The 24,463-nt window shown below is 50.3% G+C and overlaps 1 protein-coding gene across 12 annotated transcripts in view; it reads right to left on the minus strand.

The window, feature by feature from the left end:
- MAPT (microtubule associated protein tau) overlaps positions 1 to 24,463 on the minus strand; it is a 95,932-nt gene that overhangs the window by 33,950 nt on the left and 37,519 nt on the right. For 5 of the 12 annotated variants that reach the window (XM_059379295.1, XM_059379292.1, XM_059379299.1 and 2 more), the window contains exons 2-4: positions 7,127 to 7,255; positions 3,107 to 3,193; positions 531 to 617 (exon numbers count right to left, since the gene is read on the minus strand). In XM_059379295.1, the coding sequence (XP_059235278.1) occupies positions 531 to 617; positions 3,107 to 3,193; positions 7,127 to 7,238 (286 nt within the window). In that variant the 5' untranslated portion in view covers positions 7,239 to 7,255. The remainder of the gene's footprint in view (positions 1 to 530; positions 618 to 3,106; positions 3,194 to 7,126; positions 7,256 to 24,463) is intronic. The other 7 variants (XM_059379294.1, XM_059379302.1, XM_059379298.1 and 4 more) reach the window with 2 other exon arrangements.

Here is a 24,463-nt window from a genome sequence, read left to right on the forward strand (position 1 = left end):
CAGGAGAGTCTGGTCACGCCTGTTCTGTGCAAACACGTTTGAAGCGACAGTCCTAGAAATGGGTGCTAGATCCCATTGCTGAACTCCTTAGGGTCTGTCCCATTGAGAACCTGCCACGCGCTGGGGGGGGGGGGGGGGGGGGCCTGGCGGTAAACTGCCCACTAGGAGATGACTTTGTCACTGGGCAGAGTCCCAGCAGGAGGCGGGGCTGAGCTTGGGGGTTGAAGAAGGCAGAATCTGCCCCCTCGGCCTGCCTCAGAGGACCTGGCCAAGAGCTTTGCGCTGATGTGTGGGCTGAGACGGGAGTAGAGAAGCTGGAAGGGCCTCCAGAAGGGCCTCGGTCCGTTGAGAGGCCGGCAGGCAGCCATGGAAGCAACAGGGTATCAAGGCACCAAGCTCGGAATGACCCAAGAACCCCAGACCCCGGCATCCACCCACGTGGCTGCCTCGCTCGGGGAGAGCATCACCGCTGTTCGCGCCCCTCCTCCATGCAGGGCAGCCGGGCGCCCGGCCACGGGGGTCACCCTCACCTGTGGCTCCTTCTGGGATCTCCGTGTGGGGCTGAGCGGCCGCCTGCTGGCTGGGGGCTCCCTCATCCACTAAGGGCGCTGTCACGTCTGCAAACCGAGAGTCTCCTTAAGGGGGGCTGGGAGGAGCCAGGCCCAGCCCTCACCTTACTTCTAGTGTGGGAGCGGGCAGGGACGGGGAGGCGGAGGGGGACTCAGCGGCATGCAAAAAAGCAACACCACAAAGCAGGGCCCAGAGCCTGATGTCTTCGAAGGAAGCACATTCGTACCCTGCTCGGTGGCCCCGGCTCATGAGATGCCCAGGCCGTCTGTAGGGCACAGCCCCCATGTCAACACTGCAGTGAGAGAGACTGCTGGGGGTGGGCCCAGGAGCTTTGAAAGAAGGCATGCTGAATAGCAGATCATCGCTGTGAGGCTTGGAGCAAGACCTTTGCCCTCTGGGTCTCAGTTTCCTCATCTGTGAAATGGGAGTGTCATTGCCAGGTGAGCAGCAAATTTGCTCCCAGCTCCAAGCCCCCTGTCCCCTGAGCCCATGACTGATGGTTGGAAGCACAGACAACCCTGGCAGGTGGGGGCAATGGACAGGCGGGTCCTGTCCAGAGTTCGGTGCTTGACAGCAGTCCTTGACAACAAATGGTCCACCTTCAGAGCAGAGGCCAGAGGTAAAAACCCACCACCAGGAACGGCTGTCAGCCTCTTCTCAGAGTGAACACTACCAAATCCGCAGTCCTCTCTGAGCACCGCCCTAGCACACCCGAAGGCTGTTTCAGGCAGACAGAAGGAGTTGTCAGCTTTGAAAGCTTTCCAAGAGTCTGAGTCAGTTAGTCAAATGGAACCCGTTTTAATTATGGCCGTCTCGGGAGAAGACAGAGCAGCCTGGCAAAACCCACCGCCCGCAGGGTCCCCTTCCCCGTGGGGTGGGAATGGAAGCTCTTGGGGCCCACACATGTACAGCATCCAGAGTGCAGCGAGACTTGGCTGGAAGATTCTTCCAGAATAATGTTGACGGGAGCACTGAAAACCATGATTTGGGAGGCTGCCATGAAGTCTGGTGTTAAGCTTTGAGGGCCTTCACAGGGCGGTAGCAACTTGCAAAACTGTCCTAACAAGATCAGCGGGAAATGTCTTGCATCACTGGCCCTAAGAAGAAGAGCAATGAGCACTAGGCATGGGTATTTTCCTCACTAGGCTGAACATCACAGGGGAAGGGCCTCACCCACTTTCTCCCCGACAGACGCACCCTTATGCCAAGCAGTCGGCAGGCACTTGGCAGTCGCTTTCTGAATTCATTCAAAAGTGGACACTTGGACACTTGGGAGATGCTGGGCCAGGCTTTCATCCTGTGACAGCCTCCAAAGCCATGGGTAGGGCCAGGAGAAGTGCTGAGAGGCCTCCTGGGGGATGTATGGAGAGATGGAAGGGCAGATGCCATCCACTGGTTACTCAAAAGCCATCCTCAATGCCCCTCTCCCTTGATTTCTGCAACTAGTGAGTCAGAAAACAAAATGCTCCGTGTTCCAGCCTCCTGCTTATAGCCAGGGGCATCCATGAACTCTGGCCAATGAGACATAAGTGGGGGTCAGCCAGCTGGGACTTGTCACAGAACTCTTGCTTTCCTAATAAAAAAGGAAAAACGTTTAGTTTCAGGGCCCTTTTGGCCACTTTGCTTGGCAACTTTCTTCTTGCTGTGAAAGCAGAGGTGATGCTTGGAGGTGCAGCAGCCATCTGGTCACCATGAAGCAACAATCCAACTGTTCAGGATGGCAGCAGATAAAGACAGAAGAGCACTGATCACCCTGGGGACCTGCTGCCCTCCAGACATCTTATTACGTGAGACACAGAAGCCTCTTCAGATCCGTGCTGCAGCTAGTTGGGTTTTCCATGATCTGAAATCAAATGCAGTCTTGATGGACATAGATGGGAAGCAAGAGCAGGTGGTCAATATCAGGACCAAGGAGCTCTTCAGGAAATACATGAGGAGCTTTATAATAACCTGGACACCAAAAGTCTAGAGAGGATAGGGTAGGAGATGTGCCGGAACGAACAACCTGGCCAAGCTCTAGAGGCCCGGACCAAGCCCAGAGCCGAAGAAATGAAGGAAACTAAACCATACCAGGCCCAACGTGTGAGCTTGGAGAGGTGCACTGAGCTGGCCCCTTCTTCAGCCCAACGGCTGCTCTGGGACCTGGTGGCTCCTGAAAGAAGATAAAGCGGGTGGGGGCTTCTGGAGGAGTGCAGGAGAATATCGACATGGAACAGGGGCTTTGTGGAGCCGTGCTCAGGCCCCACTTTGCCGCAGATCCTAGCCTCTGCAAATGCGGCCACCTCAAAGCACCCACACGACGAAGGTGCCCAAACCTCGCCCTGGTCAGCAAGGGATCAAAGCAGGGCTTGGCTCCTGTCACATTCCGGGGCCCGAGCCCATCCTGCAAAGCATGGAACAAGCATGACTCTCAGCCAGAGGGACAGGCGGCAGAAGACGCAGCCGGGAAGGCGGCACGCGGGGCTGAAAGCATGGCTAAGCGCAGGCTGGAGGCAGGGGGCGGCTGTCTGAATGCAGCAGGGAGAGGAGGGCCCACCTTCGGCCGTTGGTGTGCTCTTAGCATCCGAGGTTTCAGAGCCTGGTTCCTCAGATCCATCCTCAGCGGGGGTCTGCAGGGGAGACTCTGGAACATACACAACGAGCCGCTCAGGACGGCGGCCTCTCCCCACCCCTCCTTTCGGCTTCAGGAGGAAATGGGGAGCGGGGTCTTTCAGACCTGAAAATCCCCTAGCGTGGAACCCCGATATCCGGGAGGCGGCCACATGATACAGTCACCGATCCCACCCCGGCCCCAACACAACTGTGTTCCCATACCAGGGTCATCAGGCAAAGAGGCTCGTTCCTGGGCGAGAAGAGAAACTGCCTTTTAATCAGCTGGCAGTTTCAAAGGAGGCAAGGGCTCTTCTATTAACAAAAGGGCGGCCGATACTACCAAGCCAAGCCGCAAATAAACCACTGCTGCATCTTTCCTGACGGAGAGGGGTCTGGGAGATCACTACCACTCGCCGATGACAAGTAGATGCCTGGAAAAACATTCAGATCCAACTCCTTCCTCTTAAAAGGAATGAGCTCAGGGCAGACATTACGCCTTCTAACTGGACTTCTGGCCGTGAGTCTGGACTTGACTCAGCTTCTTCCATAGAAAGATCTCCAAGGACAGACCGACAGGACCGGAGTCACACCTGAAATGTCAGCCATGGTTACGTACGAGACAACTGTCCTTGCAGAATCCGGAGCCAAGGAGGCTCTGGTGGGCTCCAGGAAAGCCACTCCACCTGTGGTGGGGGCAGCCTTGGAGACCGTTTCAGGCCAGGGTCTGGGGGCATTGGTTGGGGCACGAAGAAGTAACCCCAAATGAGAAAAGGCAAGTCATGTTCAACCCCAGTGTGAGACCAGACACCCTTTGCTAAAATGCCAACACTGGGTACCCAGCCCTGGGGGCGACCATCCCGCCAAAAGAAGGGCTCATCCTAAACAAATTTCCAGCACAGACAGAGAAGCCTGGCCCCAGGGCTGGCAAAAGCCCGCCAACTACCTTAAGAAGGCTTTGGACAAATGGTGAGGGAGCATCTGCTTACTGTCTGCCAGGTCTGGTCATTACTAACCAGCCTTGACTGTGCGAGCTCAGGCCCAAGCATGCTGGTCCCCGGGACAGCCCTTCCCCAGCTGGGTCCCAAGCCTGCCAGCCTCACCATTTGCCTGTGTCTTGTTAAATTTCTTGGAGAGAGGGAAAAAAGGAGGAAGAAGCCTCCTTCGAATGTCTTATCTGGAAGGTCTAAGAAGTTAATCCAGGAACACCTTTTAATTCCTTAGAGTGCCTGATTCTATCAGTTAAACCCGTCCCCTCCCCCGCCCGGCAGCTCTTGGCCTTATGGAGTCCTTGTCCAGCTGGGAGCCTCCACGTAAATACTCTTGGTTCTAGTATTTGATACGTGGTTTCTTGTTATTATTCAAAATAGTCTGTCACTTATCTAAGATGTTGCTAGTCAAGTGACATCTTCGGCCAAGTCATGCTTACTCCCCGTATAAAAATAACTCATTCTAAATTCTTAGAAGCAAGAATAAATTTGATAAGAACTATGGAAATCTCCTAAGTATCACTTGATTTCTTGGGAAGTATACTCTTTCAGTAAGCAAACCATCTACAAATGTTTTCCTTTCACATCAGCGACAAAAAGGTTAGCAACTTAAATTTTGCATATATATATATATATATATATATTTATGAAATGTTTTAGCATAGATCTTCTGATCATGTTTTATATTAAAGAATTGAGTGGTTTTAGAAAGCATACTTTAGATAACTCTGAGACACAAAAGAACTTGGTAAACTTGTTCTAACTTTACAAATTGAATTTCATTTCCCTTCCAAAAAAGCAGGAATGGTAAAAATCACTTTTTCTCCCAGATTTTTTTTAAATGAAATTTCTATTTGAGAACAGTTGTAGATTTACAGAAAAATAGCAAACTCCAGAGACTATACCCCACATTCAGCTTCCCCAATTATTAACATCCCACATTATTATGGTACATTCTTTGCAACATTGTATCTATTTTAAATTTAATATTTAAACCAGCCTACTCTAAATAGAGGGTCACTGGGGCAATTCATGGGACAGAATTCAGTACCTGGTGATTCTAAGTTGGATTCTACCCGTGAGGGATTCCCAGGGGACCTGGCTGAGTGACTGAGCAGCCTGTGACTTGGGGAGGGAGCTCTGCCTGTCATCTGTCAACCAGGGGAAGTAACACCTGCCCTCAGCACTTATGATGAGCATTGCCCAAGACATTGGTGATGAAGGCCTTTGCAATCCTAGAGTTCTACAAAAATGCCCAAATTACCATTTCAAGGACATTCCCTTATAAGCAGGGGGTTCACAGACTTTGTCACCCAAATCGTGACTCTTTGAGTGTGGAGTCAGGGATGGTCATCCTGACACAGCACAGACTTGTGTGGGGATGTGTGGGCTCAGGTCCTCAGATGGAAGGAGCTCTTAGGGCCCCAGGCAGGAGGTCAGGGGGTCAGAGAACAAGGCAAACTCTGGCTTCCCCCGAAAGCTGCCTCAGCCAGGGAGGGCTGTGGGGTGAAAGCGAGGTTGCCTTTGGGATGGAGGTCCTGGGGGTCACCACCCCTCTCATTCTACACGCCTGGGGTCAGGGTAGGGACAGAAAAGGGGAAGCGGCTATGGGGGGGGGGGCATGGGTGAGACCGCAGGAGAAGAAAACACAAGGTGGGAAGAGAAAGAGAGGAGGAGACAGTGGGGTCAAAGGGAGGAAGGGAGCCAGCAGGACTGAAAGGAGAAAGCAGATTTTCCTCATTGCCCCCAGTGGGAGCCGCACCTTAGCAGCTCCGGCCAGAGCTGGGGTATGGACTGCGAGACGTCAAATCACACATTTTTTTTTTTTTTGCCACCATTTGGAGCCTGACATCTGGAGGGCAGTTGTGGCCCCCTGGGACACTTGGCTGGCATGGATATTTCCCCCCACCCCTCCCCCCAGTACCTGGGCTCAGGAGGCCCCAAGAAGGCCAGGGGGGCAGCCTCTGAGCTCCCCAGGACAGTGTACCCTCTCTTCCTTCACCTCCTCCTGCCGGGAGCCTACCCGTCCGATCCCTGGGTTCCTCTGACTCTTAACATCCTCTGCTTAAACAGAGAGACGGATGTCGTCTTTGGAACCAGGCCTACAGGAAGTCCTACAAGTAGGAATTATGGCTCCTCAGGCTTCCCAACCCAGGGGACATCCTGGTGACCCCATGTCCTGCAAGGAACCTTCCTGGACAGAGGTACCCCGAGGGGACCCCTTCCACCTCGGAGCTCCGTCACTTAGGCCGCTACCCCATACACAGGCTGCAAAGTGTTTTTATCCTTCTCAGCATGAACAGAGAACAAACAGCAGGCTGTTTGCTATTTTGTCTCCTTAGAAATGGGTCTGGAGGACAGGGACGGAATCCTTACATGGGGGCCGCTTGGAGCTGCTGGCGGGGACGCAGAGCACAGCATCTGAAGCCGGAGAGAGGGCACAGTGTTCTCCGACGGGCCTCCCCAGGCTCCGTGGTCGGTGCCATGAAAGACATGTGTTTGGCAGACAATGTGGCCCAAAGACTGTACTGGAGAGTATTTGGAGGTTTGAGGATGTAGTCTGTCAGGGTAGGAACGGCGGGGATCCCAGAGCGGACCGGCTCTTGCTGAAATAGGGCCCAGACAGGCTCGTAAAGAGGACACGCAAATAATGTCCCAAGCCGAGGGCTCTGCTTGCTAATATGTGTGGCCGGTTTAAAGGTGAATCGATGTGGCTAAAGGCTCCAGCCTCAGACTGACAAGCCCCGGAATCTGTGTCATGCTGTGGTCCGCCCACGTGTCAAACTCTCCTTTGGAAAGGTGCATTCTCCAAGAGCCTCACGTTTTGAGTTCTCTTGGCCCTTTAAGAGGCTTCACTCTCCGCTGACAAGCCAGCAGAAGTACTTAAAATTCCTTTTAAAATCTCCATGGGCACGCCTCCAGCCAGCCTTTCCCAGAGCTCGTGCCGGGCCCCTGGATGTGCACGGCTGTGTACTCACCTTTCAGGCCGTGGTCCACGTCCCCGTCTTGGTCTTGCAGGAGGGTGTAGCCCCCCTGGGAGGAGAGATCAGAATCTTCCATCACAGTGAACTCCTGGCGGGGCTCAGCCATCCTGGGTCAAGGCCCACCTGGGAAAGGGAGATGGCTGGTGAGCAAGGTATGCTGAGCTGAGGTCCCTAAGTGGGGGGTGGGGTGGGGAGACAGGTGCATCCTCCCGGGGTGGAGGGTGGGGGTCGGGTCGTAGCAGACAGCTCTCTGCCTCCCCAGCCCCTTCCCATGGGATGCCTAGCCTCATCTGATGTGCCCTTGGCCTTGATGGGCATTCTGAATTCACCTGTATCACCTCCATTCCTAATCAAAGTCACCTGGTGGGCAGGTCCCATGGGCCTGACTTGTTAAGCCCAGCACTCTCTCCACTTCATTAAAATATAAATGCTGCTGACTAGTAGCTTGAATTTTTAAATTTTTTAATGCAAAGGGTAAGACCAAACAGGAGAGGGAAGACATCCCCAGGTAAGGAAAACGAAGCACGAAGAGGCAAACGTGATCTTTCCATCACTGGACAATGAGGAAGCAAAACTGTCTTTTTTTTTTTTTAACGAATTTATTTATTTGACAGAATGAGAGACAGCGAGAGAGGGAGCACAAGCAGGGAGAGTGGGGGAGGGAGAAGCAGGCTTCCTGCTGAGCAGGGAACCTGATGTGGTACTTGATCCTGGGACTCTGGGATCATGACTGGAGCCCAAGGCAGACACTTAACAACTGAGCCATCCAGGTGCCCTGGACACCTTCTTTATAAATTACTTATATTACTTATTTTCTACTTTATTTTTATTCTTATCTCTGAAACACTCCTGTCCTGGTTGCTTCTACTTCCTCTCTTTACCTTTCTGTAGTCTTTGGTCTTGGTTTTTGTTTCTTACCCTTTAAAAATCTCAGCTCTGTCTTGATTTATTTTACATGCATTCATGTGATTCATTACATTTAGCTACAGAAGTACACATAACAAATACACCCACGGAAATGTAAGTATATTAAATAAATCTTTCTAGTAAACACATATATGTGTTGACTTATTTTACATGTATTTATTTACATCTTTATAGTTTTTGTTATTTTTACTTTTAATTTTTGCCCCAGATTCACATCAGCTTTTCATTTAATTATTATTTTACTTGAGATAATTTTAGACTTACAGAAAAATCGTAAAAGTAGCCCAGAGGATCATTTTATTTCTAACCTTTTGAAATCCCTTTCAAATATATTTGCCTATGTTATCCTTCTATTTTTTTTCTGACTGTTTACATTGTGCTTGTTTTCTTTTAATCTTTCCTTCTTATAATTGTAACTTTTATAATTTTTCTGCAAGGGTGCCCGGCTGGTTCAGTCGGGGGTGTGTGTGACCCTTGATTTCGAGGTTGTGAGTTTGAACCCCATGTTGGGTGTAAATACTTAAAAATAAAATCTTTAAAAAAAAAAAGTGAACTCAATGGGACCTCTGCTGGGTGGGTGGCCTGACCCCACTTAGGTATTTACCGCCTATAGAGAAGGGGACTCTTCTCATTCTGGGTGAGGACCCTGTCATTCAGAGAGCTCTTAGAAAAGGCATCCAAGACTGAGGTTCTCCAAATCTTTGACATCTCCCCAGCCATACGCAGGACTTTATTTCGGGCAGATCAGAGTCCCCATTCACCCTTCCAGGCTTAGGATTTGGTGGCGATATTCTCTACTCTTAGATATGCCAATGGTCTGTTGCCCTTAGAAAGCCCCCAAATGTCAGAACCCCTCTTCTAAAAGGGAAGAGTTCCATTATCTGAGAAAACCCTTGATCCCCTACCCAGCATCTTCCTTGCTGATGGAGTCTCTTAGGGCGTCCCTAGTTACCACCCAAAGGCTCGTCCCCGAGACTGGTCCATGAGTCACTATCATCTGGCTGAGTCACCAGATGCCTCACCCTGGAGGGAGGGGGATCACCCCAGAAGCTGAAGTCCTCCCAAACCGTCTGGAGACACTACACCTGGCCCAGGTGAACCAGGCTAGCTAACTCAGGCCACCCCGCCCAGCCGCAGCGCAAGATTCGATGAATCTCGAGGTGCCTGGCTGGTCCAGTTGTTAAGCATCTGCCTCCGGCTCAGGTCATGATCCCAGGGTCCTGGGATCGAGCCCTGCAACGGGCCTCCTGCTCTGCGGGAAGCCTGCTTCTCCCTCTTCCACATCCCTCTGCTGGTTTTCTTTCTCTCGTTGTGCCTCTCTCTGTCAAATAAATAAATAAAATGTTAAAAAAAAAAAAAAAGATTCAGTGGAACTCAGTGAATGCTCAGAAGTGTGATGACCTCGGGGGGGTTTGGTCTTCAGACTGGATCGATCCCTTCCAATGAATGACCAAGTTTCCCCACCTAGAACCTGGTGAACGGAGGCGTAGAAGTAAAAATCTCATGGACTGGTTTCCTCTTTTATAAAATGCCTGTTTATAGCCTTTGCCCCTCTGTTCAGATCTCAGTCCTCATCGTAATGCCTTAAGTGAGCTCTTCATGCATGAGAAACATCAACCCTTTGTCATACGTGTGGCAGAAAGTTTCTCCAGTCAGTTACCTTTATTTTGGTTCCTGATGGCTTCCGACCTGCAAGGTTTTCTGTTTTTCTTTTTTAATTTATTTGTGGGGGGAGGGAGATTTATTTAGATTGATGACATGCGGTGAGAACCAAAACATTTCCTCCCAAATAAGAATAGTGAAACCAAAGGCCCAGCCCTATTCATAGAATCTGTCCTCTCACTTAAGCAAACAAACTAGCTGTTCTGCCCCATTTATCCGTCCGTTCTGGTGCCAGAGCCGCCCCCCACTCCCACCCCCGAGTGAAGTTTTGGATCTCAAGTTTTATTCTCTAGGTGGCCGTGGACACTCTCATTTTCTTTTTCAAAACCGTTTGACCTTCTTGCATGTTTTCTTTTACAGACGGCCTTTAGAATATTTTTTCTCAAATTCTCAAAATTCCATTGGGATTTTGGCTGGAACTGTGTTATGTGCCAAGACGATAAAAATTGCTCCCTTCGGAATATTTGGTGTTCCTATTGCAAGACCATAGCGTTACTTCCCATTCATTCTGGTTTCTAAACTAAACCTCTCTGTCCCACACTTTCCTGCTGGGGACGTCACTCTTGATGTCTTGCCATTGTCTATGCTGCTTTTGTGAGTGGGACCCTTGCCTTCACGATGCTGATGATTTACGAAGAGCTCTGGGTCTCTGCAGCAGAGGTGATCGGGCTGCAGCGCCAATACTGGAACTGGCCCAGAAGCGACAGGTTCCTCTCAAGGTCTCCGGGGAGTAAACACGGGAAGCATTTTCTAGGTCTCTCTCTATCAGACGGCTGGGATCCCTTAGCAGAAAATCTCTCTCTCAATGAGCTTGTGAAAAGAAGCTGGTAGAATTCAGGAGGTTTTGCAGAAGAATGCAGGCATGGGAGGGGAGATTCTCCTCTTTTCTCTACTCTTGAGGCCAGCTTGCCCCCAAACCCAGTGGTTGCTCATATTTTAAAATCACAGGTTTTCAGTTCTTCCAAAGGAGCCTGGGAGGTGTGAGACGCCAGGAACCCACACACCCTATATGGCTTGCCACATTCGGCTCATGGTTCAGTCGCAAAGTCCCAAAGCCCATTCACCACTTACGCCCTGAATATATAAGCTCGCCAGTTAAAGTTCCCTTCCTCTGACAAACGACACAGCCACACATCCCAACCCTAAGACTTTCAGCCAAAGACAGCAGGCTAGAAAACACAAAATAAGCACAGCCCCGAGGTGGGTACGCAGCCAGACTAGACTCGGCCACCACCCCACCGATCCCTGTAATCTAAAAGGGACGCACAGACAGGAAAATAAACACACAGGGAGTTGTTTTCTTAAGGCTGCCCTCTGCTTTCTTATTCTTCTAAATCAACCAATTTCTCCTCTTTCTGTCTCTCTCATTTCCTACCTCCTGGTCTCCCAGGCAGTGACTTAAAGGCGGTGGAGGGTAGGACTAAAGCAAGAAATTCTAGGAGAGGCACAAAAGTTGAGTTAAATCTGTAAGCTAAAAAAGGCCATTTTGGGGGTGCCTGGGTGGCTCAGTGGGTTGACGCCTCTGCCTTCAGCTCAGGTCATGGTCCCAGGGTCCTGGGATCAAGCCCCGCATTGGGCTCTCTGCTCGGCAGGGAGCCTGCTTCCCTTCCTCTCTCTGCCTGCCTCTCTGCCTACTTGTGATCTCTGTCAAATAAATAAAATTTTTTAAAAAGGGCCATTTTTAGGCACCCTTGGGAAAAATACCTAACTAGAGAGAGACAAGAGCCAGAGGGTCCTGGGGTCTGTCCCTGTCGTCCTGTAGCTTAGCCAGCTTTGGCCCACGAGGGAAGGCGCCTTGTCCTACAGGGTCATACTCCCAACCTCATGCCACCTTGCTGATGGACAGAGTCGGAGCGGGGCAGGGAAGGGGTCAACTGTCCACAGGGTGTGAGGGACAGACAGACAAAGATACGCAGGTGAAGACAGGATAAGGGAAGCCCAGGGGGTGAAACCACAGGGAAGGATCAAATCACGACTGCAGCTACCCAGTCTTTATTATTATTGTTGTTGTTGTTGTTGTTGTTGAGGGAAAAGTCACACAACGGAATTTTAACCATTTTAAGGTGAACAATTCACTTTATGCAACTGCCACCTCTAACCAGCTCCAAAACATTTTCATGCCTCCAAAAAGAAACCCTGTGCCTATGAAAGTTTCTTCTCATCCCCTCCACCCCTAGCTCCCTGCCCACCGCCCACTCGTCTACTTTCTGTCTCCTTGGGTTATGCATTTCAGAAAACTGAAATCATGGTATATGCGGCCTTTTTGTCCGTCCCAGGTTTCTGTCATTTAGCATAATGTTTTCAGGACTCAGGGCTTCATTTCTTAATAAGATTCCACCCTATGGACACACCTGCATTTTATTTCTCCATTTATCCTTTGATGGATACTCATGGCCTTTTAATAAATGACGAGTTCGGAAACAAGGTAAAGTGGAATTTTTTATTGTGACTTATGGGATAACGTGAAACCGGGGTGGAGGGAGAAGGAAGGTGGGAAGGAGGAGACCAGCAGGCTTCCTCAGACAACCTTCAACTTCTTCCTCGTTTGGAAAAGTCTGGGCCTCCCTGGGGCGTAAGAACGTAGGTGTAGGTGAGACCCCGGCTCCCTTCTGCTCCCAAAGAATGGGGCCTCCCCAGGCTGCCAGAAGGAGCCAACTGTCTGCTTGGCCGAGATCCCCTCTTCTGCGCAGCATATCTGAAGAGGCACCTCTGTTTTCTGATCACCCCGAGCTGCCCTGGGAGGTGTCCAGAAGTGAACGAGGGAACCCCAGGCACCTAGTCCTGCTGAGAAGTGACTTCCGGAATGTCACCAGGGGACCCTGCTCACTCCTTGGCGCATATCTGCCATTTTCCTGGACACTTCCCCATGACAGAACATCTACGCCCGGTTCAAACCCGTGAGGTTGGCAGGACACAAATCTCTGACAGGCCAAGGACCCCGGAGGCTAAATGACTTGCCCAAGGCCACTGAGCCGAATCTGACTGCTGTCCTCTGGGACACGGATTCCTGGCAGTTCCGATGCCTTCATGTGCTCTCCACCCAGGCCTTTCCTCCTGCACGGTTCTCAGGGGGTCTGTAGGTATCTTCTGACCTAGGGCAGTCCTTACCTGGTGTAGATGAAGACCAAATGGCCTTCGGGCTCCTGCTGCCTCTTTCCTGTTCTAGTGGGAGAGGGAGAAGCAGGCTCTCTGCTGAGCAAGGAGCCCGATGTGGGGCTCAATCCCAGAACCCTGTGATCATGACCTTAGCCGGAAGCAGATGCTTAAGACCGAGCCACCCAGGCGCCCCTGAACTTGGATCTTTTGATGCTCAAGCCCATCTCCAGCTATTACATCCTCCCCATGCCTTTCCAACACTGTTTAAAAAGAACAGTCCTTTTCCCCCCGTCCAGGACTGGGCGACAGGACGGACTGTCCGGGCCGCAGGGAGAGCCGAGGGCAAGCCGGCACCCTGGGCGCACCGCGCTTGGAGCCCCACCGACCGAGCTGCGAGAATCTGACCCGCACCTCCCTCCGCGAACCCACCTCGGGGGCGGGGCTGTCCCGGGCCGAGGGGCAGCCTCGCTAGGGGGCAGCAGACGCGCGGCCGGCGGCGGCGGGCGGAGCAGCGACCGCAGGCCCCGGGGCACCCGCCGTGACTCAGCGCAAAGCGGGGTGGCCCGGTCGGGTGGCTGGGTCCAAGGGGAGAAGGAGCGCCCCCAGACCCCCTCCGCTGAGCAATCCCGCACTGCAAATAGAGAGCAGTGCCGATGCCCACCTTTGCCAATCTGCCGAAAACACAGACTTGCCCCCTTTCAAGGGTGAATTTCACGGTACAGAACATATCTCAATAAAGCTATTATTGAAGAAACAAACACCCTAAATGGACCTCTCTCAGAAAGCAGAAGATCCAGTAGAGATACATCCAGAATCCAAAATAACCTCACAATGAACTTTGTTCCCGAAGTTATTTTTGGCTCCTGCATCCCATTTTTCCTTTGCTCTGGTCCCTTTTCGGCACCATCGGGAACGTGCCAGCGCACTCCGGTGGAAAACAGGATTCCTCCTTAACGACAGGAGCCACCTTTCGAGTGTCTCCAGGTACCGACTCCTTTAATCCATACATCTGCCTCCATTATGACGCCTCCTTCTACAGAGGGGGAAACTGAGGCACGGGAAGGCTGAGTAGGTTGCCTCGGGTCTGGCAGTAGGCATGTCAGGGAGTCGGCATTCAAAGCCCAGCCAGCCTGGCACCAGAATCTGACCCTGTTACGTGACTGTTCATCGTGACAGAATCAAGCGGTGATGTTAGGAACACCGGCTTGCTCCACTGAACTAAAAGCCTTTTACCTCGAAAATGTCCTTGTCTTATTTGCACTCTATTCTGTAACCCCCGACGGTCCGTCTGTTTTACTTTAAGATACAGAGATTAATGGAAGGGCACGCATGCTCCTCTCCTGGGCTGAGGCGGAGTCGGGCCCAGGTCATTAGGAAATCCCTCTGCTCAGGAAGCTGGGAGCCAGCTGTACCAGAGGAAGAGAAAAACCCTCAAGGGTTTAAATCAACAGCCCCTTGAGGTTGACTCCCGGCAACCTCATACCTCAGACACCCTTCGCTAACAGCTGGTCCCATCTGTGACTGTCTCGGGTGCGGCCTCTCCGCTGGTGCTGTCCCTCTTCTCCCCTGCGCCCCACGGGTGGCAGGCGGCACTGAGCGAGGCACAGGGACATCCCCAGGAAGACTCGTGGCATGGCAAACCTCCAAAGGGCTCTAACATGCGAGCTCGTGGTCACATCACATGTGTACCACAGAATGTTCTAGAACCAAATCTGGACAATAATAAAAAAAAAAAAAAACCCAGATTTTAAGCATATTTTAAGAGGAGAGAAGATAAAGGAGCCCACAGAGAGGGAAGACTTATGTTGGTGAGAAGAAAATGGAATAATCCTGGGCCTCCATCCAGAGAGAACAATCAACAGTTGTATGAAAGCATGAATGAAGGCCGCTTTTTGGAGGGAGGTGGCGCTGCTGTGCACAGACAGTGTGTCATGGCTGATGTCAGCAGGCTGATGTCCACCAGTGTAAGAAAATGCAGATTGTGTCTGAGAGGACAATTCTAGTTTTAAGCCTCAGATCTCTATTTTAATTTTTTTTTAAATAAAGGCTTCTCTCCTTGTTTGTAGTCGCTGGCATAGTGAAATAGTGCTGTGACACCTGGCAGGGTGACAGATGAGGCTTGGGTGGCCTTTCTGTTCAGAACTGTGGTCGCTTTCCCTCCAACCCCCTTTCGGAGAGATTTTTCCATCAGTCACCTTTCAATGAGGACAGCGCTGCTGTGTGACATCTTGACAGGTGGCAGAGACAGGCTGCTGAGCCTCTGTCCTGTTCAGGAACCGCCCATGTTCCTGGACACCACTTTAATTCTACCTGCGATGAATCCCCTGAACTCAGAGCACCAAATGGATAAAGAGGAGTCTCTTCTGATATCAAAACCAAGAAAACCAGAACAAAAAATTGCCTTCCTTGGGCAAACCACTCTTAATTCTTAGGGAGAGAGAGGAAAAAAAAAAAATGCGTTGTTTTATAGAAGTGATTCCTAGGGGCACCTGAGTGGCTCAGGCAGTTGAGCATCTGATTCTTTGATTTCAGCTCAGGTCATGATCTCAGGGTCCTGGGATTGAGCCCTGAGATGGGCTCTGTACTTATCGAGGAGTCTGCTTGAAGATTCTCTTCCTCTCCCTATGCCCCTCCCTGCCCAACACATGCATGCACTCTCTTTCTCCAAAATAAATAAATCTTTTGAAAAAAAGTGACTCAGAAGGCGCCTGGGTGGCTCAGTGGGTTAAAGCCTCTGCCTTCGGCTCAGTTCATGATATCAGGGTCCTGGGATCGATCCCTGCATCGGGCTCTCTACTCAGCGGGTGGCCTGCTTCCCTTCCTCTCTCTCTGCCTGCCTCTCTGGGTGATCTCTCTCTGTTAAATAAATAAATATCTTTTAAAAAAAAAAAAGAGAGAAAGGAAAAAGTGACTCAGTCAATATTAACAAGTCAAATACAAAAATGTGAAAGAACAAAGCAAAATAATCACTTTTAACATGTTGGGGAACTTCCCTGCAGATACTTCTGGGCACACATTAAAATTTCCCCTAAATAAGACCATATTCTGTAGCCTGTTTTATTCACTGAATAATATGCTGTATTAATAAGCTTTATCTTATTTCTGGTTGGTCTTTACTGGATATAATTTGTAGCATTGCTGCTTTGTCTCTGTCCTCCAGCCCTAACAGGCAGCAAATGGTCCATAAACCAACATCAGATTACACTTAAGAGGTGATGGGGGGGGAGTTTTCGGGCCACCCCTCCAACTCCTTTAGCCTTCTGGAGTCTTCTCTTTATAAGAAAAGATATTTCTAGAGCCAGGCACCATTACACATTTTATCTCATTTAATCCTCATAACCACCTATGTGAAGTAGGAAATATTATCTATCTACATTTTTTAAAAGATTTATTTATTTGAGAGCGAGGAAGAGAGAGTGAGGAACATGGGGAGGGGCAGAGGGAGAATCTGAAGTGTGGAGCCCAATATAGGGCTTGATCCCAGGACCCTGAAATCATAACCAGAGCCGAAGTCAAGAGTTGGACACTTGGGGTGCCTGGCTGGCTCAGTCATTAAGCATATGACTTCGGGAAGCCTGCTTCTCCCTCTCCCTGCTTGTGTTCCCTCTCTAGCTCTGTCCTCTCTCAAATAAATAAAATCTTCAAAAAAAAAAAAAAAAAAAGAGCAGGCTGCTTAACCGACTGAGCCACCCAGACACCCCTCTTACCTCCATTTCGGCAGTGAGCTCAGTTGCCCAGGCCGGAGCGAGGGCTGCGTGTGGCTGTGAGTGTGCAATCCTAGCCCTCGCTGGGTGGGTTTGACACTGGGTAGAGACCTCCATCAAGGAATCATGACGCTCTACTCCGGAGCCCTAATCCAGGAGGAGCCACCCGCAAGTACCTGTTTGTGAGGTTCACGGGTCATATCAGCTCCATTTTGCAGTTGGGGAAACTGAGACACAGAGGGGCTGAGGGACCTCCAGGGGACCTAGAAATAGCGGCAGAACTGGGGACAGAGTCTGGCATGTGGTGATTTGCTGGAAAGCTCAGTTTAGGAATGGGAAGTCGGCCCGGGAGTCAGCGCAGGAACTGACTGTGGGCGGGGCAGAGTGGGGTCTCGGATAGAAAGGCACCGCCATCTGATGGGTGGGCCTCCTCCCTCAAGCTCTTGCCTCAGCAACGCCTAGGAGCTGGGAAGCCTCTCAGAAGCACCCTGGGGCCACTTGCCAAAGAGCATGATGGGTTCTGGGAAGCACCTGCTCAACCTTTCGCCATTTCTGGGACTGATGGAAGGTACCCAGGCTACCCCTTTTTCAAGGCACTTTGAGAACAGTGCCAGGCCTCACCCTCACAGCAGGGTCTGGGGAGGCACCCTCCATCCTAGGCCCAAAGTGGGGGGCCTAGGAACCTGGAGGATCCCTAGCTGCTCTTCCCTCCCCACTCCGTTCCCGGGGTGCTCCTGTGAAGCGGGGTCTCCAGATCTGGAGATGCCCTCTTCATGTCTACCCTCACAGGTGCACCTGGAGGTTGCTCAACTCCAACTCCTTTTTTAAAAAATTTTTTTTTATTTACACATTTGAGACAGCGAGCGCATGCGCACATGAGTCGGGAGGCGGGGCAGGGGGAGAAGGAGACGCGCCGAGGGGCAGGGAGCCTGACGTGGGTCTCGATCCCAGCACCCCGGGATCATGACCCGAGCTGAAGGCAGACATCTAACCAACGGAGCCACCCAGGCGTGCCCACCCCAACTTCTTTGTGACACGCGTCAAGCCCAGCGTTGTCAGTCGGATGAATGGCTGACCTCTTGGCCCCTGAGGGTCAGCATCAGCTCCACGCCTTCCCGAGGGATCCTTGTTCTCGGCTCAGTTCCCTCCACGGATCTGGGTGGAAAAGACACCTGGTGTGGAATCAAAAGCCCTGGGTTCAAGGCTTAGTGGGGACTAGTGGGGACCACTAGCTGCTCTGTCCTGGGCCAGTCACTTGCCCTCTCTGTACCGTGGATTCTTTATTTGTAACAGGGGCATGAGGACACGTGTCTCACAGGGTGGCTGTGAGGGTCACTGAAAACATGCACGGGAGGGACAGCACTTTAGGGAACTGCCATGTTCTAGACTGTTGTAAGGGACTAGGGGATGGGGATGACAGGGGAGGTATGAGCAAGGAGAAGGTGACTGAAGATGGGGAAGAGGCGGCTTTCCCCGAAGGGGTAAGATAAGGGGCCAATCTGGGGGCTGGGCCGTGTGTCTGCGAAACCAAGGGGGGGGGGGGATGGTATAAAGCGGTGCGAGGCAGCATTGAATTAACCCTGGGGAGAAGAGGAGAAATGAGGGGCTCCTCCTGGGAAAGTCTCAGAAGGTGGAGAGAAGGTAAGTGCCAAAAGCAGAGCTATGAAGTCTGAGCTTCCCCTTCCTCCCAGTGCAGGCACGGACAGGATGTGGCAGGTGACTGGGGAGGGACGAACCGTGGCCCCCAGGTCTCCAGTTTGCTGGGAGCAGGCCCAGGAGCTACGAGGGGGGCTGGAGTTGGCGAAGCCGCAAGAATGATGAGAAATGGGCTCCTTTTGCCAGGACATTTCATTAGGGAACAACGGGGAAGACACAGAGGGAAGAGGAGAATGAAGAAGGAAAGGGGTCACTTTTAAGAGGTTTCCGTTGCTATTTTTTGAGTCTGAGGACATCTTGGAAGGACGCGGGGGAGAGGAGGGTGGCGGAAGGCTGTGGCTGATTAGCAGCTCTTCCTTGGTAATGAGAGGCCTGAACTTAGCATTGTCTCAGAAGGACGGAGAATAAACAGGGTCCTTCTAGCACACGGGAGAAATGCCCCAGCAGCCCAGGTACATTGTCCCCGAATTCCTCCTTTGACAAAGGCAAATTTGATCCCACACGGCATCAGGGCCGAAGTCCACGACGGAATAGCACCGAGGGCGTCAAGCACACACTCAGGGCTGGGTGACCTTGGGCAAGTCATGCAACCTCTCGGAGCCTCCAGGGCTTTGTCCGTAAAATACTGAGCTTAAATGAGTTCATAGACCTCGGGGGCTCAGAACCATCCCTGGCTCCCGAAAATGCTCTGTAAGTGCTCCCTGTGGTTATTTCTGTGACAACCTTATCACCTATTCATTTAGCCAAATCTCCCTGCATCCTGTTTGTATCTGCAGACCAAACAGCTTCTCGGGTCACAGAGCCCCACCCCACTTTGGATCTACTGACACGTGGTGCCCTCTTGGCCCTCCCAGAGCAGCCTCCAGCCAGGCCGGGCAGATGGTGTACCCAGTGAGATCATTCCCCTGGTCCCGTGACGCCTGGAGACGGGGCCAAAATCGTGTCCTGGGGCACCCTGCATGAAGCGGACTCCTTTGTAAGAGGGATGGGGGACAAAGGAACGCACTGGCGTGGCGAGAGGCCCACCCTGCATCACCAAGTGAAAAAAGCAGCTTTAGAAATGTGCTTGTACAGAATTTTTCTAAACAAAAATTAACACCGATATGCATGGGTACAGACAAAAAGTCCTGAAGGCTGAACAGAGGTCTTCTCTGGGAAGGGACATGGAATTAGGGAGACTTTCTCTTGTTGGTGTCTCCATCTTTGTCTTATATTGTTTTATAAATATATATTATGTTTATAGTCTGATAAAATGCAATAAATATAGTTTTGGCATCGCCAAACACCCTTGTAAGAGTCAAGAGTCAATGTCCTTTTCCTCTGATCCATGTGGCATAAATCACCCTCAGCCACTGGCAAGGCCGGAGAGGCAGGTCACCAAGACACTTCACATGGATTCCAGGCATCAGGACCCCTCTGTAATCAACCACGGAAACAGAGGCCACTTAGGGTGACAATGTGCAGGTAGGGTTCTTACCTTAGGCTGTGGCAGTGCCACCAGAAGTACCAGGCAGGGGTACGGGCCTGTGGAGCCAGTGGGGGCCCCTGGATGGGAAGGTTAACATTCTGGGAGGAAGGTAATGAGACTGGGGCTTGGGTTTGCTCACAGCTGGCATGTAGCCTTTCAAGTACACATTTTTTTTTTAAATTTAATTTTTTTTTTAGTGAATGCACTTACTCATGTACACATTTAACAAGAGAGCCATGAATACCCAGGCGTGGGTGGGTCTTGGATGTCACAAACCCTTGCCTATCACAAGTGTGATTCTCTATACCTTTTCTTTTTTTTAAAGACTTATTATGTATTTGACAGACAGAGATCACAAGTAGGCAGAGCAGCAGGCAGCAGGGGTGGGGAAGCAGGATCCCTGCGGAGCAGAGAGCCCCATGCAGGGCTCCATCCCAGGACCCTGAGATCATGACCTGAGCTGAAGGCAGAGGCTTTAATCCACTGAGCTACCCAGGTGCCCCACAAGTGTGATTCTCTAAAATCCAGGGAGAGGAAAGGGCTGGTGCGTCTGCACACTAGAGAGCTGCCCTGTTCATGCATTTACATCCGCCTTGTTCCAAAAGGAATTTAGAGAAGCAGGGATGTGAGGAGCCCCACAGAGCCGAAGCTACAGCCTCACAAGCCCTAGAAAATGTAACTTGTGAAACGAAGTGTGTCCTGTAAGATCCCAAGACCACATGAGAATAGAAAAATAAAGGCTCTTTAGATAAAGGAGAAACCAGATAGTTTTGCTGCATATCCAGAGGCTGGCAAAATAGTTTCAATATTTATCAATAAGATGTTTCATTTCAGTTAGAATAAGGAAATGCAAATACTACCCAATATGGGACCCCAGGTCATGCCCCATTGATTTGGATAAAATCATTATGCTTGACGTGGAATATCCAGCTGGAACTAGAGAAAACGTTAAATTGTAAATTATCTTGAAAGTGTAAGTACCTATTTTATATTTTTATATTTTAGCAAGAGGCTTTCATTGAGGTTAAACAAAAACCTTGTTGTTTAACCCTTAAACTGTCCCTGCTCCCTTTCCCCCAGGGCATTCACTTAAAAAAAAACGAGTCCCAGAAACAGCTCCAGGTAACAAAGCCCAGATACAAGGGTGGGTCAGGCCAGGTGGAGACATCGATCAGTGGGGGGGGTTGCATACTGTCTTCTTGGTTACCAAGGAGTATGTCCCACCCTTTGGGAGCCTTTTTGGTGCCAAGCCTAATCAAGGTGTAATAGGCTGGTTCAGATGTCTACTAGGGTAAATTGTAACTCAATTGGTCACCTAGCATCACTGTGGAGTTTCCTGTGTGTGTTAAAATCTCATTGGTCACCTGTGCGTGGCCAGGCCTGACCTCATGGCCTTTGCCCTTAAAAGCTAGTCTGTGAAACAGAGAAGGGTCGCCCTCTCTTGTAAGAGGTGCGTCCCCCAACGATCAGTTAGAGTCTTGATGCTTGGCGTGAAATAAAGCTTTGCTTGACCTTCGCTTTATATCAGTCTGGCTCCTTTAATCACGGACCCATTATTAGGACATAACAGAAAGTAAGAATTTAGACACAACTTTGGAACTAGATCCAATCCAGGTTACAAATACAAGGATCAATTAAAACAGACCCATCAGAAATTTGGATGAGGGAAAGACAGGAAATCGAAGCTGGGGCATGCATTTAGGTTCTAGGCTCCAAGAACATATTTCAGGAAAAGCCCAGACGCAAAATGTCCATTATCCAGCAGAAAGGCCTGGACAACATTTATGTTCAGAAACAGAAATGGTAGTCCAGGAAGGAAGAGGAGAGAATGACTTGATTTCCATGTGAAAGAGAAAAAGCTGGCAAGGAGGAAGTACAAAACACTTGGAAACATAATAGGAAATTAAATTCTACTTAGAGAAGGAGAAAGCCCGCTAGCCTGGGGGTGGAAGCCAAGGGGGGGACTCTGCATGCCCATTGGTCAATGAGCAGGAGAGCGGAAGAGAAGTGTGACCCAGTGTCCCATCCCTGTCTGTGATCTGAGCTGCTTCTGGGTCCTCCCCTTGTCTCAGGAATCACCATCAGAATCAAAATAATAAAGGAATACTATAAACCACTGGACTGCAGAAAGGTGAACTTTAAAATAGGTGGTTTTACGGCAAGTGATGTATCTTAATACTGACGTTTTCAAAACATCACGAAAGAGGCTCAAAACTAAATTTCTTTTTTTTTTTTAATTAATTTATTTATTTTTGCAAGAGAGAAGAACGTGTGCACAAGGGCGCAAGAGCGGGGGAGGGGCAAAGGGAGCCGCAGACTCTCCGCTGAGCAGAGAGCCTGATGTGAGGCTTGATCCCAGGACCCCAAGATCATGACCTGAGCCCAAGGCAGATACCTAACCAACTGAGCCACCCAGGCACGCCCGCATTTGTTTTTTTTATTTTATTTTAATTTTTTAAAAAGATTTCTTAAATTTATTTGACAGAGAGATCACAAGTAGGCAGAGGGGCAGGCAGAGACAGAGGGGAGAAGCCAGGCTCCCTGCTGAGCAGAGAGCCCGATGCGGGGCTCTATCCCAGGACCCTGGGATCATGACCTGAACCAAAGGCAGAGGCTTTAACCCACAGAGCCACCCAGGCACCCCCGCACTGCATACTGGAAATAACTCAATTGTTAGTGTGTTGCTTGGTATGGGGTAGGTGCTCAATATACCTTCACAACTGGATGAATGAAAAAACATGAACTGAGAGCCACTCACCGCACTTGGTCAGATGGTGGGTGCTGCCCGACCTGCTACACCCTTCCTCACATCCTGGTCTCCCTGCCCTCTCCCTCACATTCCCGCCCCTCTGTCTGGCTAACTTCTCCCCAAGCTCCAGACTTTATCGAAGTGCTCCTAGAACCGCTTTTAAGCAGCTGTCCCTGACTCTGCCAAAGCCCTCACATGTGCCCTAATGAACACTTATTGCACGGTGCTGTGATTCTCTGGTTACTTGGCTCTGGGGCTGGAATGTTAATGCCCTGAGGATGGGAGAGCCATATTGCCTTCGTCACCATGGTGGCTTCAGCAGCTGGCCCATCCCTGGCACGAGGAAGGCACCCAGGAAATTGCTGAAGGAATGAGTGTGTGGGGCAGGGAGAAGAGTTTTGGTGGGATGAGGGGACATGGGTCAACATTAATCACTAACACTTCCCAAGCTCACAGCTCATGGTCTGTTTCAAATCTGCCAGCCAGCGTGTTTTCTCATGTGGGCCACCCCAGCTCCTTGGGTGACAGACGTACCTCTGACACCCCAACGGAGAGAATGGTCCCCTGTGATCAGAGAAGGAACTCAAGTTCTCCCTCCCCTTTGTAAACCTCCAGTGACCAAAATAAGGGAGATGTGTAACTCCTATGTTGGCTGGGTGTTGGACGAACCAGGAATGACCTTGAGTTTGTCATCTTTGGCATCAAGGTCTCTCCTGTTTTTGTTCCTACTTCCCCTCCCCTCAAAACAGACTTGTTCTTCAGGCATTTTTCTGGAAGCCCCTGCTTGGCCAGGACAGATTCATATGATCCTGGGTTCTCAAGCTCGGAAGGGACCTTAAAGAAAGAGCTTCTCTATGGCACAGAGAGGTCAAGTAATTTGCTGAAAGTCACACAGTCGGTTGGTGCTGAAGCCAGGATACAAGCCTAAGTCAGGGGGACATTGCACTGAAGATACCCCAACTAAGGCAGAAAACTCTTGTTCTCCACAGCATCAAACCCATGCATTTGACACTGGAGGTCAAATGCAGTTCTGTTTACCCAGAAAATACTTCAATGTCTTTGCCATAAATACAGCAACCTGTAGTATACAGGCTGTCTTTGCCCATTTCATAGATTTTAGAACTCACTGTTCTGAGTCCCCATCACAATACTCAATCTGTGCTTCCTATCAGGGAGCAGAGGAATCATCTGATTCCTTCAGGCTATACCAATGATGGACAAAAACATGAGAAAGTGAGTTCACTGAGAGGACAGATCACTTTTTACTGGAGATAGATAAGGACATGAGAATCTGAAACATGCTCAGAGAGAACACGTCAAGACAAACTGTCCCCACTGCAGGCCATGCATGAAATCCAAGGCTCTTCTCGCATGTGGCCCCAGGGACGTTTTGGGAGTAGCTGTGCGTGCTCTGTCGCTGGGTCCCTGGGGGCTCAGGATGAAGGCACATCACATGATTATCTATTTAGAAGCTGTCACCCTTCAATTCCTCAGTTCAGGAGAAAGAGCAGAGTAATTAGAAACGAAGAAGAAGACCATTTACAATTACAGTGCTCTGTACCTTCTTTTTCGTTCCTGTGGCTCATTGTTCGGACTGCATTTTCCAGAGAGCCGTGACATGTTGACATAATTATAAGCAATATCCAAGGGACCAAGAATGCCTAAAGACCTCGAGCCAGTGATTTAAGGCTTATTTTTTTAAAAAGATTTTATTTATTTGACAGAGATCACAAGGCAGAGAGGCAGACAGAGAGAGAGGAGGAAGCAGGCTCCCCGCTGAGCAGAGAGCCCGATGCGGGGCTCGATCCCAAGACCCTGAGATCATGACCTGAGCTGAAGGCAGAGGCTTTAACCCACTAAGCCACCCAGGCGCCCCTCAAGGCTTATTTTAAGTGAAAAAAACAAAAAACAAAAAACAAAAAACCAAAAACCCAAAATGAGATAAGATGCCCTAACAGGATGCAATTTTATTTAGGAAAACCTGGTTAAAAAAAAAAAAAGTGAAATGTGACCAAAGGTATTATCAAATATTATTCAGATTATTTGTTTCCTAATTTAGGTACTTATCC

Source organism: Mustela nigripes, chromosome 16, assembly GCF_022355385.1.
Source record: "Mustela nigripes isolate SB6536 chromosome 16, MUSNIG.SB6536, whole genome shotgun sequence".
NCBI lineage: Eukaryota > Metazoa > Chordata > Mammalia > Carnivora > Mustelidae > Mustela > Mustela nigripes.